This window comes from Dendroctonus ponderosae, unplaced genomic scaffold (genome assembly GCF_020466585.1).
Source record: "Dendroctonus ponderosae isolate FM_Combo_2020 unplaced genomic scaffold, Dpon_F_20191213v2 Dpon_F_20191213_9, whole genome shotgun sequence".
In the NCBI taxonomy this organism is placed as follows: Eukaryota; Metazoa; Arthropoda; class Insecta; order Coleoptera; family Curculionidae; genus Dendroctonus; species Dendroctonus ponderosae.
This window is the reverse complement of record NW_026019116.1, coordinates 7,880,981-7,893,517: the sequence shown is the minus strand read 5'-3', so window position 1 is coordinate 7,893,517 and position 12,537 is coordinate 7,880,981. Positions and strand designations below refer to the sequence as shown.

General features: G+C 37.9%; 4 protein-coding genes across 4 annotated transcripts; 2 read left to right on the top strand and 2 right to left on the bottom strand.

Annotated features, from left to right (window-relative positions):
- The first annotated feature begins 217 nt into the window (after window positions 1–217).
- Window positions 218–3,810, top strand: LOC109539357 (zinc finger protein 77). The gene is made up of 10 exons (XM_019907050.2): window positions 218–1,363; window positions 1,418–1,564; window positions 1,932–2,077; window positions 2,143–2,366; window positions 2,422–2,549; window positions 2,606–2,764; window positions 2,953–3,060; window positions 3,117–3,300; window positions 3,527–3,588; window positions 3,645–3,810. The coding sequence occupies exons 1-10, from the start codon at window positions 542–544 to the stop codon at window positions 3,747–3,749; spliced, it is 2,085 nt and encodes a 694-aa protein (XP_019762609.2). The 5' UTR covers window positions 218–541; the 3' UTR covers window positions 3,750–3,810.
- A 142-nt stretch (window positions 3,811–3,952) lies between these two features.
- Window positions 3,953–7,509, bottom strand: LOC109539356 (general transcription and DNA repair factor IIH helicase subunit XPD). Its single transcript, XM_019907049.2, has 13 exons — window positions 7,382–7,509; window positions 7,231–7,330; window positions 6,920–7,174; window positions 6,626–6,859; window positions 6,304–6,524; window positions 6,029–6,241; window positions 5,696–5,974; window positions 5,383–5,554; window positions 5,233–5,331; window positions 4,992–5,171; window positions 4,729–4,905; window positions 4,236–4,445; window positions 3,953–4,183 (listed from the first exon to the last, which is right to left on the bottom strand). The coding sequence occupies exons 1-13, from the start codon at window positions 7,384–7,386 to the stop codon at window positions 4,040–4,042; spliced, it is 2,289 nt and encodes a 762-aa protein (XP_019762608.1). The 5' UTR covers window positions 7,387–7,509; the 3' UTR covers window positions 3,953–4,039.
- Window positions 7,510–7,562: 53 nt separating this feature from the next.
- Window positions 7,563–9,954, top strand: LOC125505607 (RNA-binding region-containing protein 3-like). Its single transcript, XM_048669700.1, has 4 exons — window positions 7,563–8,429; window positions 8,845–9,348; window positions 9,410–9,621; window positions 9,682–9,954. The coding sequence occupies exons 1-4, from the start codon at window positions 7,644–7,646 to the stop codon at window positions 9,878–9,880; spliced, it is 1,701 nt and encodes a 566-aa protein (XP_048525657.1). The 5' UTR covers window positions 7,563–7,643; the 3' UTR covers window positions 9,881–9,954.
- A 333-nt stretch (window positions 9,955–10,287) lies between these two features.
- Window positions 10,288–12,517, bottom strand: LOC125505608 (hatching enzyme 1.2-like). The gene is made up of 4 exons (XM_048669701.1): window positions 12,272–12,517; window positions 11,549–11,695; window positions 10,942–11,121; window positions 10,288–10,684 (listed from the first exon to the last, which is right to left on the bottom strand). Exons 1-4 carry the CDS (start codon window positions 12,489–12,491, stop codon window positions 10,410–10,412), a joined length of 822 nt encoding a protein of 273 aa, XP_048525658.1. The 5' UTR covers window positions 12,492–12,517; the 3' UTR covers window positions 10,288–10,409.
- Between the last annotated feature and the right edge of the window lie 20 nt (window positions 12,518–12,537).

Here is a 12,537-nt window from a genome sequence, read left to right as displayed (position 1 = left end):
CTTCAGTCTATGGCTGAAGAATCAGAAAATACTTCTAAAAAAAATGAAAGAAAGGGAAAGAAGCAAGTCGGCTGTCGCTTAATTCGTTTTATGCATAGAATGTGAGATAATATGAACCCCTATTAACATTAATAATTAAAAGTAGTTAAAATCGCTATTTTGGAAGACTGTCTGATAGAAATCCATGCAAATTTATTGGTGCAAAGTGCGCAGCGATGACGTCAGACTCGCCGCAATGAGCTTTCCTGTTCGAATACAGTCAAAGCTGCGGCTGTCAGTGTTGACTTGTTGATAAACATAAATGCCTTAGAGTTTGAGGTTATATGTAAGAAAGTAATGGCAAATCTGCATACTTTATTCAGTTGTGCTGTGTTTCTCTTGTTAATTGTCCCTGACGAATAGTCGGCATTTTCCTGCACAAGCAGAATGTATACAATTAAACCATATTAAGCCGTTGACCTCAAGAGAACAGTAACGACCTCACTTTCAATCAGAGACTGGTAGCATTAAACTGAAATAGCCCAGGCGTTTCCCCAAAGCGATGGCAATGTATACTGAAGACGAAGCGAACTCCTATTTGAAGTATCTTAATGACTCTGAAACCCCCAATGCTTATTTGCTCGAAAATAATGAAGTGGGGCTGTTTTCAGTGGAGCCCATATTTACGGAAATGGCGGCATCTGATTGGCCTCATGATGGGTTCCCGCTTCTATTGACCAATTCTTTGATTGCAGAAGGTAGTTTGGAAGAGTGCCAAAGTAATAACAACTTAGTTCACCCACCTAGTGATGCTGAAGACCTACCTGAAAATATTGCTCTTCAAAATATTGACCACTGTCTAGAACCAACTGATGATGATCTTACCACAATTCATCTAACAGAAGAAGGGTCTGAAATTAGTTTGGAGCATATTGGCAATGCAGTTTCGGTTCAGGAGGTTCCTTTCATTCAATTACATAGCAGTAATGAAGATATGATGGAAACATGTCTGCAATTTGATGGAAATGAACTGGAGAAAGATGATTTGGAGGCTTTCAAGCGCGAAGAACCCGATAGAGTTGTAAAATCGCTATCAGATGAAAGTGTGTTAGTGACAAATAAACGGAAACATGCAGATGTAGCCAAAAGAATTGAACTACTAAATTCCGATGGAACTCCCATTCCTATTGACGATTCAGTGTTGGCTAGTTTGAAGTTACGTGGCGCTCAGAAAAGATCACCACCTATTCAGGAAAAGCCTAAATTGCAGCCAATCAGCGACTTATTCTCTACTGTAATTGCCAATAAATGTAAAGTCTGTTCATTTTTGTGCGAGGATTTGCAGCAGATTAATGAACACATCAGTACTAAACATTTAGAATATGTAAGTTTTTTGTTTTGCTTTTTATCAAGTACTATCGTTTTCCGTAATTTGCAGATTTTTAGCAAGGAAGCACCATCGAATATGTCTGCATTGGCAATCAATCCGAAACCTGTGGAAAATAGAGAATTCACCATCTATGTGTGCAGTGAGTGCCGTGCAGTTTGCACTACTAAGAATGATTTGAAAAATCATATGATCGGGGTAAAGATGTTAAAGCATGCTTTTAATTAGTCGCTTTTTTTCACGCGAAACCGGCCCATGATGATTGATTATCATTTTAATGTAAAATCTGAAAACAATTTGACTGAAAACCCAAGAACTTTGAACATTTTCAAACCCAGCAGCGTTGGTAAACATTACATTTCTGTGTAAACTGCTTGAACAGCAAAACCAAAAAATTCAATAAACAAAAGCTCACATTCGGTTATCTTTCTTAATTAATTAACCGATTTATTTCACACATCATGTTCCTTATAAGTGTAAAAACATGTCTGTTTAATTGGATTCTCTGTGCCACAAATTCGCTAGTCACAGCACTTGTTTAATATTTACAGTTTTACAATTCCAGATGCACGGTTTAGTAACGCAGCCCCTGCCCGATTCGAATGGGTACCAAGAAACGTTAGCCGAACCAGTAAAGAAAATGTCCGCATATTCAGATGATGTAAACCATATACTTGTTAGAAAGCAAGAGAAAATGCTACAAAGAGTGAAGTAAATGTCTTTATTTTCCAGTTGAAATTATTGGGAGTAAGTGTAGATGTGTTTTGCAACTTTAGGTGTACCGTTAAAGGATGCATAGCAGCATTTCCGAGTGAAGAACTTAGACGAAGGCACGAAAGTCTTCACATTGGCAACACCAAAAGTATGTTTAAATGTTCAGACTGTGATAAGCAATTTATGTCGTGGGTCATTCTCAGAGGGCATATGCACAAGGAACATGGCATCGATTTTGGAATGATTGTCTGCCCCATGTGCAGCATGTTCAAAACTTATAGAACTGGTATTTCCTCTCCATGCTTTGTCCGTTAATTTTACTGATATAACGATTTTATTAGTGATGATGTTCAAGCACATGATGATTCATTCGGATGTCAAGCCGTTTTTGTGCAGCGATTGTGGCAAATCGTTTCGACAACTTTCGCAACTAAAAAATCATGAAGCTTCCCATAAAATGCCTGATGATGTAAGACGAAAATTGATATTAAACGCCTGTTTTTTACAATGCTCAAGGTGTTTTAGATGCCCACGTGGTCCAGAGTGAAAAAGTGTGATAAATGCAATCAATTTTTTGCGAATTCCAAAAGTCTTAAATGCCACATCAAGACAGTGCACGAGAAAATCAAGCCCTTCATTTGCAATATATGTGGACACAAAAGCTCACGGAAAGCTATGCTAGAGGTAAGTGCTGTATTTTCAGCATTCATCTGGCTTTTGTCAGTTATACTGTAGGTGGGAACGGCATAAAACTTGTCTCGTGTTACAATTAACAACACCAACGAAATTAATAAATATATTATGTCCGAAATACAACAATATTCTAATCTGAAATATGTTTATAAGTATTACAAATAAAATTTTCCTTCCAGTTGCATATGAGGCAGCACACCGCCTCAAAGCCGTTTAAATGCGACTACTGCAACTACCGAACAGGAGACCACAATTGTTTGAGAAAACATGTAATGAAACATGTTGGGGTAGAAACAAGTAAACATTTACAAAAAAAAACATTGTATATATTTGTAATTTGCAGGCGGTGGGATATCAGTGCCCTTACTGCACATATACTTGCATACAGGCCGGTTCACTGAAAGGCCACTTCCGAGCCAAACATAAAAATAAACCAGGCGTTTATTTCTGTAAATATTGCGCTTATAACACAATCAATGATTCATCCCTGAATGCGCATGAGATCAGTCACCATTTATCATCAAAAGGTACGTAACACCCAAATAACTGTCCTTGATAAAGTTAGTTATTAAATTGAACACGCTATAAAAACATAAGACCCTGCAAATGTGTTTTAAATACCAGTTAAGCAAAAAAAGAACTTTCTTGGCATAGTTACATGAGCAATTAGTGTAAAACTTGATCAACAATTTTGTTGGTAAAATGTGGGTACTTCCACAAGATTCACCTTTTGATTATTATTATTTATTTCAGGTACTTTAAATAGTGATAGCAACCTAGAGGCTAGGGATAGTTTAATAAATACCGATCTACAGGTATAACTCGCAATTTATTTAAAATTATAATTTTGTGTACTGTATTTCAATTTCAGACTGATGAAGAAACTCAAAGTTGTTTTTTGAATACCGAATCCCAACTTGAGGAAGCAATAGATAATGGCGGCATAACAATTCCTGCAGATTTGGAATTGCCTTAATTGTAACTTTAAATATTAGGTAAATTAGAATAATTAAATATAATTTATTTCTTCTTAAAAAGGGATATTTCTGTGGCCTGGTTAGACCATAATGTAACGCTGCAAATAGCCGCGCTGTATTTTCCCACCGTACTCTATAATTCATGTACGACACGAAATAAATAATGTTTGCAGGGATTGAATGAAATACCTGCACATTTCGCCAAATTGAAAAATTGGTAATTTAATATAAACATAGAAACTTGATTTTTTTTATGCAAAACTAAACAGTCAAATCATCTAAACAACACTCATGAATCCGACTTCTGCTGTGCTTGATCCCCCAATTTTTTCTCTTCCATCGCCTCAAGTTGTTCTAGCGTTAACAAAGACACTCCTAGTTGGTCCTCTCTGGTGAATGGTTGAGCCATCTGCCTTAACCACCTCTTGGCAATCTAAAACCCTCTTTTCGTCAACCAAATTCTTTCTCAATTAATGGTCCTTCACCTGTATCGCTTCTTCGGTAGACAGGTTGCAAAGGCTATCCTTCAAATGCTCTTGAATCCATTTGGGCAACTTCGATCTTTTATCTGCCCGAGAGAATCGTTTGTCGGCGAAAATCATAATACCGTAATCGGTTTTCCCTCTAATTGCTCTTCCTACGCATTGGGCCGCATGTCTCATCGCGTCGAAAGTCAGAAAATCGTTCTCCCTAATCTAGAAACGGGTCATTGTGTATGTTATGGGTCTCTCTAGAAATGGGCGGATTTATTTTTTTAAAGTTATAAGTGCGCGAAATTTAGTACCAGATCTCAGCTGTAAGGCGCTTAAACTGTAAGTTTAACTTCCGCTTGTAGGTTCACTATTATTGCACATAATTTAAGTTATACAGGGCCTACCCGAATTGATTAGAACTGTGTACTGTGAGGTGTAAAATTAGTCAGGATGCAACGATGAAAATCGCATAAAATACATCTATTACTGCTTGTATCAAATTTACCTGAAACTGATCCCTGAGATAATCTAATCGGGCCTTCAATATTCTGGACTGAGTGTAGACATATGGAATACCAAACATTAAAACAGCCCTTCCCAGATGATGATCGAAGTCCACTCCTTCAGATACCTTGCCCCGTGCTACCGATAGCAAAACAGCACCTCGTCCGGATTCACAAGCCTACGACATAAATCGATTTACCTCAAAAGTTTGATTAGTTTAGTCTGCTTTGAAGCATTTCAAAGCAATCCGACCAAACCACGTACCTTAATATAATACATTAGCGCGAAGCTGGTTTCTGCAGAGTCCTGTGTTTCTATGAACAGCAACTTGTACCTTTGCAGACTGTCGATAACTCCCTGGTCATACCAAGCAGCTACCACCGACTCCAAATACAGATAGGATGTGAAGAAACACACTATACCATCAGGGACATTTGCCGCAACCTACATCGGGAAACGTTTCTGCTCATTAATCGTCGGCTGATGGAACCAAGAAAATACCCACCTCTACTAACAACTGTCCATAATTTCTTATAACTGCGTTATCTTCGCGGGTTTCGAATTTTGATGATATCGCAACTTGGTCGTTACCTTTTGCAACTATCTAAAGAACAGCTAATTGTGATTTTTTTTCCACGCATGATATATTCCTCACCATCGGCAATAAGCACGGCCTCGCCAGAGTCATCGTAAAGGACGACATTATCACAGGCTGAAAATTTAGTATTTTCGGATACATGTCCAAAGGTGACAACGTTCCAGACGTTATTACCACCGTTTGGAACCGGTCGAAGACAGGCTTAATTGCTATTGAGGAGTCTAAACAGCTGAAACAAATATGAAGAGATTCCACTAAGCGGCTCACTTTGATAAAATGTTAATAAATTAAGTGATTGGACGCAGACTTTTGGGTTCTGGGTTCCCACTGGCTGGACACGACAGAATCGCAAGAATATTTTAAAACTGACCTGAAATGTAAAATGGGATTTGATACAGTGGGAGTTTTGTCATCAAAGGGCTCAACAATTATTGTGAATCCTTTGGTATAGGTTGAAACTAAGGTGGCCAGATGCGTAATAAGGACAACAGGTCCGAATTCGGTCATATCTGTAATTTCTAAAGTGCGTAAAAGCGACGCTAGACGCTCCGCACAAAACCTTAACGGCTTCCTTTCAATGCACACTTTTTGCTGGACGTCTTTCAAGAAACCCACCGGAGATTCTTGTACCACATGCTGCACTCTTAATCTGCAAAGGAACAGGATTTTATGACTCAAGTCTATATACTTTTAAATGGTTTACCTTGTTTTCAAATATTCGACAAACCGCTTTAGGAAACAAATAAAGTGTTCGGCATTTCGAATATTTCCCGGCACGGCTTCCTGCAAAATTTCATCGGGCAAAACTGGATTTGAAAGTATTAAGTCGGTGTCTCTTGCCACGCTAGCATCTCGTAATCCTTCTACAAGCCGCTGATATTCCTCTTTCAGTTTTCTGTGATCTTCATCTCGCATTCTGAACACCAAAAATAAAATATGCTACAAACAGTTACAGATGCAGAACGCAAACTTCCGTACTCAGACACATGTTTCTCCAAAGTTCCTATATTGGCTGTTGCTCTTTCTATGGTTCGCTTGTGTATTTTTACACTCATAGAATCGATGCATACGTTATCAATGTTGTGCGCTTCGTCAAATATAATGACGGATTCTCTTGCAAGCTCTTTCGAGACCACATCTGCGATTTTTGGGTCCAGAAGATAATGGTAACTGTAGACTACTATATTGGCGTGCATAATCTATAAAGGATAAAGTTCCTAATTAAATACTTTCACGTTCACGCCTCTTTTATTATATATATATTATATGCATTGTTAATTTTTCCCCTGGAAATACTTACAGCAAATCTGGCCAAAAAGTACGGACACCAATTCCTGTCCCTTCCATACTGTTTGATGTCGTCTAAGTTATAAACACCGTAAGGCAGATTACTCTCTTTGCCATCAAGCGAAAAGCCCTCGTAATATTGGCAAACTGCGGTGGTATCATCAATATTGTGCCTTTCCCTGATGTAACTGGCAGTGAGACTGTGGCACTTTCCATCCACAATTTTACCTTCTCGTTCCGTGCTTACCTACAAACCCCCAAATTCCTGCACAATCCTCAAAACACAAACAGGAAAACGCGGCCCTACTTGTGGATGGATGCACATGTTCTTTCTGGAACTGAGCACTAACCCAACCAGACTGGGATACTGTCCATCTAACTTATCATAGTAATCTAAGAGCTTCTTCAATTCCTCCATGACTTTTTCGATTTCAGGAACAGTACGAGAACAGTAGATTAATTTGCGTACATCATGAGGATGCTCAATCATGTACGCTACAATGAGCGACAGTAAAGTGGTGGTTTTTCCCGTTCCCGAAGGCATTTCCAATAAACAGTGGCCCTGAAAAAATTGCAATTATCCTCTATTTGGAATTTCCAGGTAGATTAGGAGAATACCTTGGCATCAAGGGCTTTTTTAAGTTCGCACATGTAGGCATACTGTTCTGGATAAATATATTCATATGGAAAATACACAATAAGGCCGTCTACGCTTAACCTGCAACATTACGATTGATTCAAATTGTCACCTGAAAAGTGGGAAACAGACCTCATTTTAAATACTTAATATGTTTTGCTATTATACGGAAAATATGATAAAATTAATTATATTGGTACCAAGTTGTTTACATCGCAATGACCGGTAAATCGGGTTAGAATAATCGCGTTCTTCCTGTCCGTCGTTTCCGACATTTCTCGTTCGACCTAACCGCAATTAGTATGTTCGGAGAATTTTATGTCGTAGTAAACATCAAGTTTTCTTGAGTGAAAAAATAGTGTTTTTACGGTGTGTTTTGTGTGAACCTACAAAAATGGTGTGCAAAGACACTCTTCGCATCAAGCATTTACCGAAGGAACTAACAGATGTACAAAAAGAGCAATTTATCCGGCATTTTGGGGCCATTAAAGTAAAGGTTATAACTTCAAAAGCAAAAGCAACGTCTGTAATATATGCTAAGTTTGAAAGTGAAGAAATTGCCAAGAATCTGCTGTTCAGATTACATCAGATCAGCATATTAAACTGTAGACTTTCCGTAGAGTATGCCGACCATGATATTCTGCAGGGACAACTGTCGGCTCAGAAAGTAGACGTCCGCGAGGGTCCCGATAAAAGGTTTTTCAAAAATTTCATTAACCACGTGAATGCGTTCAATGATTCTGTTGGCTTTCATCAGCCACCACCTTCACATTTGAAATATAATTACCCCAAAGCAAATCGGCCCACTATCAACAATATTGCCCATGCTTTGGCTACGGTTCCTCGCTTCTACACTCAAGTGCTGCATTTGATGAATAAAATGAATCTTCCTCCACCGTTCGCCATGCCTGAACCGCCAATGCATTCAATTCCAATATCTCCATTTGCTACACAGACGCAACGCACCAACCAAATTGGTCAGAAACGAAAAAATCCTTCCTCCTCCGAATCAGAACTGGAAAGTGATGGAGAGGGAGGGAACCCTAGTGAAATTATACCCGAAAAGAGAATGCTGACTCAGAAAAAACCATTGAAACGAGCGAAATTCATCACGCAGGAAGTGGCCCGAGGCTCAGCCCCCTCCAAGCCAGTAGAGAAAGTGGAGGAGGTTTTTGAGAAGGTTATTTAACCCATTTATATTGATGAATATGCTAAAGAGGCTTTTTTTCCTAGTTTCCTAAATGTTTAAGAATTATTGTGTGTTTATCAACACACTCAGTTCCACAAATACTGGTGCACCGATGGGTGTCTCCATTATTTGCCATGGAAAATTAAGAATCATGATTTCTTAACCCTGAGAAAAAACCCAAAGGACGAAGCTATAAATTACAAAAAGTATATTAAAATCAGTTAACGGATAGAAAAATTAGAAACCGTTGAACTTTACCAAATAATGACAATATTTTGTTTGTTTATTTTTATATTTATGCGATTCTGCACTTGTGACTGCCTCCGACTTTCCCATGATAAGACTCTCATTTAACTCAACCAGTGCATTTTGATAGTTGTATCACAAATTTGTTTTTGTTCTTCAGGTGGAAGTGCAGCCCCAGAAGAAGATTGAGCTTAAAGTTACTCAGGAACTTGTTGTTGAAACGCCTACTTTAAAGTCTCCAGAATGTACTGTAGTTTCCAAAGAAACATCGATATCACCGGCAGCTAAACCTGCATCGCCTTGTATAGAAGCTACACCAAAAGATTTGAAAACCTCCCTTGAGAAGGTATCACGACCATGTACACCATTGGATGCAAATATTGAGATTGATCAACTTGAAGCAGAAATTGAATTAATTCAGCCATCAAGCGATTTTGAGCGGCAGCCATCGCTTCCAGAGGATCTGCAGCAAGAGTTAATCTCAGAAGCACAAAAAGAACCCAATATTTCCAGTGAAAGTGAACTCAAATTGCAACCACCAGAGATTTATTGTGAAGGAAATAGCAAAGATAATGCGCTTGAACCCCCCAGTCAACAGTCGGTTGTAGAAATTGTACAAAACCAATCACAGCCTTCGAATGAAGTTCCCATTGCAACCCATGAGGTAATTTATTTCAAAGTTGTTTTTTTTTCAAGATTTCAATTTAGTCAACTTTTAATTCCAGAAAGAACCAGAAAAAGTTCCAGTAGGACCTATGTCCCCTGACGATGAATTTCCATGCATTTCCCTGGATGAATTAAGAGCGAATCAACTAACAGATCTCACAGTAGTGTCGGCTTTTAAGAATTATAATCCTGGAGAGCCAACCAACAAGGTTTATATAAAGAACTGTGCTAAAAGCGTTGTGAGCCAAGACTTAGAATACATTTTCAATAGGTGAAGTAGACCGGTTTCATTTGATTTGCTGATATCTAATCTTATGACTTGTTCCTGCAGATATCGAGAAGAAGGGCATCACGGAAAGCCAAGCGAGTTTAATATTCGACTGATGCAGGAAGGCAGAATGAAGGGGCAAGCCTTTGTAACTCTTGATAGTGTTGAACAGGCTCAAAAGGCTGTAAATGAGACTAATGGCTTTATTTTGAAAGACCGGCCACTCGTAGTGGTTTTTGGTAAAGCCGGGAAGAAAAAATGAAGGAAGTGAAAAGGTGATTTTTCAAAGTTACTGAAATAGTAAATGATGTGACACCTGATAGTGTACAACTGGGATTTTGGTTTTTTTACTATCCAAAGCCGGGTTCAGCTCAAATGCGCTACTCCGCGCTCGTTTGGGTTAGTCCTAAAGAAATACGGAAGAGTCATATCTAATTATTTTTTACAGTCGGAAATGGTCTTCCTTTTTATCAATACTCGGTATATATATGAGGGACTCCAAAAAAGACTCAGCTCAGGAAATTATTTCCTTGTTTCGGTTTTGAGGCTGACGATCGTATTTCATGATGGTCTGTCCTGAACTTCCCATACTAAGATTTCCGTTGTACGCCTTTAAATCACAAATACCCAATTATTAAAAGTATGGAAAACAAAGTTCAAGGAAACATCTAATTTTTTAGTTCATTTATTCAGAGATACGTTTTATACGTACGTATTTTATAGACTAGACTCGGAAAACAAGTTGTTATATAAATAAATATAATTTCCAATTTTAGTGGACAAAAAAACCATCAAATGCCCATAAAATTGCACAAATTATAATATTTCCTTTTGGTTCTCGAATTGCTGAGACATCCATATAAGTCGTTGAGTTTCAGGCAATCTCCCTTGGACATCGCTTTTCTTTGGCCGATTTTCTTCGTGTGGCCCATTTTGGTAGTTATAGTTGGTTTGCTCTTGCTTTTGCTGAAAAAGTGCTTTCCATAGTGCATTATGGAGTCGTAGTCGTACTCGAAGCTGTAGGTGGTGTTGTCTAGACTCTGTTTATCAAAATTTGATTTATATCCTGAAAAAAACAATAGGTATATGTTTAGTATTGCTTAGGTTTGTAGCTTTAATTTTTGCATTGTTTATTGCGCTGAGCTTGGAGATGAGTAATATTATCAGGGACGGCACATTTTGCGATCATGTTTGGTAAATAAAGATCCAAAATAGCCCTCGTAAAGCGACCGAAAAGTGTTAGAAATTTGCGAATGTTGTCAATCTTTCATGTACCGTCTGAATCGGCTTTTTATATAAACGCGAAATGATTCTAGTACTTACGAGGAATGATGTTTTCTTCGTGTATTTTGACAAATTTGTCTCTGTCCCAACGAGATTGCTCGTGAAAAACACCCAAAGCGTGCATTAACTCATGTATGGCACGACCCTCAGACCCCAAGCAATTTGGGCCTGAGCCATCAGGAGGCTGAAGGCTCACTATTTGGGATCCACCAAACCTACCTAAAATAGCAAAAACAGCAAATATGTACTATTGAGAAATATCAAAATTTATGCAGGTTGGCGGAGCTTTAACTGAAATCGCTCTTATTCTCGGCAATCTTCCCGGCTTTCATTCAAAGTTGATTTATTTAACTTTGTGTTTAGTATGTTTGTTATATTTCGTTGCATGTTAAAAATGTTAAAAAATTATAAAAATATTGCAAGTTTATGATTGGGCGGCCGAAGAATTTTTTTGCTGAAGGTGTAGGTGACATTTTGGCAATATAAATCCTATTGCCATTTATTATGAAAAAAGCATATTTTCCCTAACTGATAATAATAATGATAATTTTATGCATTAAAGGATTTTATTGCAATATTAAAAAGGAATCATTCTGTTTGTCCTTATGAATAAATATCCCCCCAAGTTTATGGATCAACTACTTACCAACAAATGACCAACAGCCTTTCGGGTACTTGATGGGCCAAATCAAAAGGTAGTCTTTAGTTTTTCCATCCCAAGGGACGAATCGCACGCACGTCATAAAGTTGAAGGTCTTGATTGCTTTTAATATTGTAACTTGTTCGGTTGGTTCTGGAAATTCAGTCCAAGTCAGCCCATTTTAAGTGTTATTTTTCACGCTCACAAACACACTTCTTTTCATGATCAAAATTGTTACTTTGCCTTCAGCAAATGCTTTTCTCAATTGGTTCGATGTATTATTTACACGGGAGTAAGTGAGAAGAGCCATTGCAATTTGCTTGTGACTGCTGGACCTATTTTGTATATAATAATTTGTTTAAGATTCTTAAGAAAACTCAATGTGAAGCTTGTAGCGTGTAAAAACACATTAACACCGTTTTAGGATAATAATTTCATCAGTGGAAGATCATGCTAGTTAGAACCTCTCGATGTTGTGCAAGCTCAGCTACAATATTGTAGCAAAAACTTTCCCATTGTATAACAGTTTCCTTTTGCTGTTTTCAGGCTAATAGAAAATTTATCAGGTTCCATAAATCAAACATCTTCAAGGATAATCTTGACAATGTAATTGTTTAGATCGGAAACAGAAATTGTTGACGAATAACTTTTTTTTTGGCCTTACTGGCCTACTTTCCCAAAAGTTTACTACATACGAGATAACAACAAACCTATAAATTTATCAATTACCATATAAAGGGCTGATCATGTAAGGCACAATGCCGTTTTTCCATAGTTTTTCTGGAAAAGCATCCCATTTTATACCAACACGCCAGTAGTTATACAAGTCATTATTTAACGCCATATCTCCCTGGAACAGTCCGGGGGTCATTTCTGGGTCGATCTCTCCGCCATTAGCATCTTGAGTTAAGTTGAAACTCTCGACTAAAAAATTAATTGTTACGTGCATTTTTTGCAATTTGCTCAAGCTGTGTTCATAAAGTGGAGACAGGAAA

Coding starts and splice junctions, on each gene's coding strand:
- LOC125505608 (XM_048669701.1), bottom strand. CDS start 12,491: ATGCACGTAACAATTAATTTTTTAGTCGAGAGTTTCAACTTAACTCAA. Junction 11,696..12,271: donor CATGATCAGCCCTTTATATG/GTAATTGATAAA, acceptor CTGAATTTCCAG/AACCAACCGAACAAGTTACA. Junction 10,685..10,941: donor CGAAGAAAACATCATTCCTC/GTAAGTACTAGA, acceptor TGTTTTTTTCAG/GATATAAATCAAATTTTGAT.
- LOC125505607 (XM_048669700.1), top strand. CDS start 7,644: ATGGTGTGCAAAGACACTCTTCGCATCAAGCATTTACCGAAGGAACTA. Junction 9,349..9,409: donor TTCCCATTGCAACCCATGAG/GTAATTTATTTC, acceptor TTTTAATTCCAG/AAAGAACCAGAAAAAGTTCC. Junction 9,622..9,681: donor TTAGAATACATTTTCAATAG/GTGAAGTAGACC, acceptor TTGTTCCTGCAG/ATATCGAGAAGAAGGGCATC.
- LOC109539357 (XM_019907050.2), top strand. CDS start 542: ATGGCAATGTATACTGAAGACGAAGCGAACTCCTATTTGAAGTATCTT. Junction 2,765..2,952: donor CACGGAAAGCTATGCTAGAG/GTAAGTGCTGTA, acceptor TTTTCCTTCCAG/TTGCATATGAGGCAGCACAC. Junction 3,589..3,644: donor TAATAAATACCGATCTACAG/GTATAACTCGCA, acceptor TTTCAATTTCAG/ACTGATGAAGAAACTCAAAG.
- LOC109539356 (XM_019907049.2), bottom strand. Junction 5,172..5,232: donor ATGGACAGTTGTTAGTAGAG/GTGGGTATTTTC, acceptor TTCCCGATGTAG/GTTGCGGCAAATGTCCCTGA. Junction 4,446..4,728: donor ATCTCAGGGATCAGTTTCAG/GTAAATTTGATA, acceptor ACCCGTTTCTAG/ATTAGGGAGAACGATTTTCT.